The sequence below is a fragment of the Numida meleagris genome, unplaced genomic scaffold, assembly GCF_002078875.1.
Source record: "Numida meleagris isolate 19003 breed g44 Domestic line unplaced genomic scaffold, NumMel1.0 unplaced_Scaffold576, whole genome shotgun sequence".
NCBI lineage: Eukaryota > Metazoa > Chordata > Aves > Galliformes > Numididae > Numida > Numida meleagris.
Window position 1 is genome coordinate 1 of NW_018364792.1, and position 2,602 is coordinate 2,602.

The 2,602-nt window shown below is 60.7% G+C and overlaps 1 protein-coding gene across 1 annotated transcript in view; it reads right to left on the bottom strand.

Moving 5' to 3' along the window:
* Positions 1-29: 29 nt before the first annotated feature.
* Positions 30-2,602, bottom strand: part of LOC110391870 (filamin-C-like) — a gene marked incomplete at both ends in the record, with an annotated part of 19,743 nt that continues 17,170 nt past the window's right edge. Inside the window, one exon of the mRNA XM_021383825.1 lies at positions 30-291. Within this exon, the coding sequence (XP_021239500.1) occupies positions 30-291 (262 nt within the window). The remainder of the gene's footprint in view (positions 292-2,602) is intronic.

Below are 2,602 nucleotides of genomic sequence, written 5' to 3' on the forward strand. Positions count from 1 at the left end.
ATGACCCCATGACCCCATGACCCCGTGACCCCCGTGCACTCACCACGATGCGGAACGGGGAATCGGGGACGTGCTGCCCCCCGAACCGTACGGTGAGGCCGTAGCTTCCGGGCTCGGGGGCGGTGTAGGAGACGTGGAAGGTCCCGTCCGGGTTCTCGGCCACGTCCACGTCCACTTCGGCCCCGTCGGGGCTGAGCACGGAGCACGTGACTTTGCCGGGCCCGGCGGCGCGCGCGTCCACGGCCAGCACGGTGCGATCCCCGGGACGCAGCGTCGGGAACGCGCGGCCGCCTGCAGGGGGGGGGAGGCAGCGAGAACGGCCGCGTGGGGGCGCTGCCGAGCAACCAACCGGGACAACAGCCCTGACCCACAGCCTGACCCATAGAGCTGACCCATAGAGCTGACCCATGGCCTGACCCATGGCCTGACCCATAGCCTGACCCATGGCCTGACCCATAGCCTGACCCATAGAGCGGACCCATGGCCTGACCCATAGATCTGACCCATAGCCTGACCCATAGAGCGGACCCATAGCCTGACCCATAGCCTGACCCATAGATCTGACCCATAGAGCGGACCCATAGAGCGGACCCAGAGCCTGACCCACAGCCTGACCCATAGATCTGACCCAGAGCCTGACCCATAGAGCGGACCCAGGGCCTGACCCATAGAGCGGACCCATAGATCTGACCCATAGCCTGACCCAGAGATCTGACGCATGGCCTGACCCAGAGATCTGACCCATAGACCTGACCCACAGATCTGACCCATGGCCTGACCCATAGAGCTGACCCATAGAGTGGACCCATAGAGCGGACCCATAGCCTGACCCATAGCCTGACCCATAGAGCGGACCTATAGCCTGACCCATAGCCTGGCCCATAGAGCTGACCCATAGAGTGGACCTATAGCCTGACCCATAGCCTGGCCCATAGAGCGGACCCATAGAGCAGACCCATAGCCTGACCCATAGAGTGGACCCATAGAGCGGACCCATAGCCTGACCCATAGATCTGACCCATAGAGCGGACCCATAGAGCAGACCCATGGCCTGACCCATAGAGTGGACCCAGAGCCTGACCCACAGCCTGACCCATAGCCTGACCCATAGAGTGGACCCATAGCCTGACCCATAGATCTGACCCATAGAGCGGACCCATAGAGCGGACCCATGGCCTGACCCATAGCCTGACCCACAGCCTGACCCATAGCCTGACACACGGCCTGACCCATAGAGCGGACCCAGAGCCTGACCCATAGAGCAGACCCAGAGCCTGACCCATAGTCTGACCCATAGATCTGACCCATAGAGCAGACCCATAGCCTGACCCATAGAGCGGACCCAGAGCCTGACCCATAGATCTGACCCATAGAGCGGACCCAGAGCCTGACCCATAGATCTGACCCATAGAGTGGACCCATGGCCTGACCCATAGATCTGACCCATAGAGCGGACCCATAGAGCGGACCCATGGCCTGACCCATAGAGCGGACCCACGGCCTGACCCATAGAGCGGACCCATGGCCTGACCCATAGAGCGGACTCAGAGCCTGACCCAGAGCCTGACCCATAGAGCAGACCCATGGCCTGACCCAGAGATCTGACCCATGGATGTGACCCATAGCCTGACCCACAGCCTGACCCATAGAGTGGACCCATGGCCTGACCCATAGAGCGGACTCAGAGATCTGACCCATAGCCTGACCCATAGAGCGGACCCATAGAGCGGACCCATAGCCTGACCCATAGAGCGGACCCATGGCCTGACCCATAGCCTGACCCACAGAGTGGACCCACGGCCTGACCCATAGATCTGACCCAGAGCCTGACCCATAGAGCTGACCCATAGCCTGACCCATAGAGCTGACCCACAGCCTGACCCATAGAGCTGACCCATAGCCTGACCCATAGAGCGGACCCATGGCCTGACCCATAGAGCGGACTCAGAGATCTGACCCATAGCCTGACCCATAGAGCGGACCCATAGAGCGGACCCATGGCCTGACCCATAGCCTGACCCATAGAGCTGACCCAGAGCCTGACCCATAGAGCGGACCCACAGATCTGACCCACAGCCTGACCCAGAGATCTGACCCACAGAGCTGACCCATAGATCTGACCCAGAGCCTGACCCATAGAGCTGACCCATAGATCTGACCCAGAGCCTGACCCATAGAGCTGACCCATAGAGCTGGCCCACAGAGCTGATCCATAGATCTGACCCACAGCCTGACCCATAGCCTGACCCATAGATCTGACCCATAGTGCGGACCCATAGCCTGACCCATAGATCTGACCCAGAGCCTGACCCATAGAGCTGACCCATAGCCTGACCCATAGAGTGGACCCATGGCCTGACCCATAGCCTGACCCATAGAGCAGACCCATAGATCAGACCCATGGCCTGACCCATAGATCTGACCCCTAGATCTGAGCCACAGCCTGACCCATAGAGCGGACCCATAGCCTGACCCACAGCCTGACCCATAGAGTGGACCCATGGATGTGACCCATAGCCTGACCCATAGAGCGGACCCACAGATCTGACCCATAGCCTGACCCATAGAGCGGACCCACAGATCTGACCCATAGCCTGACCCA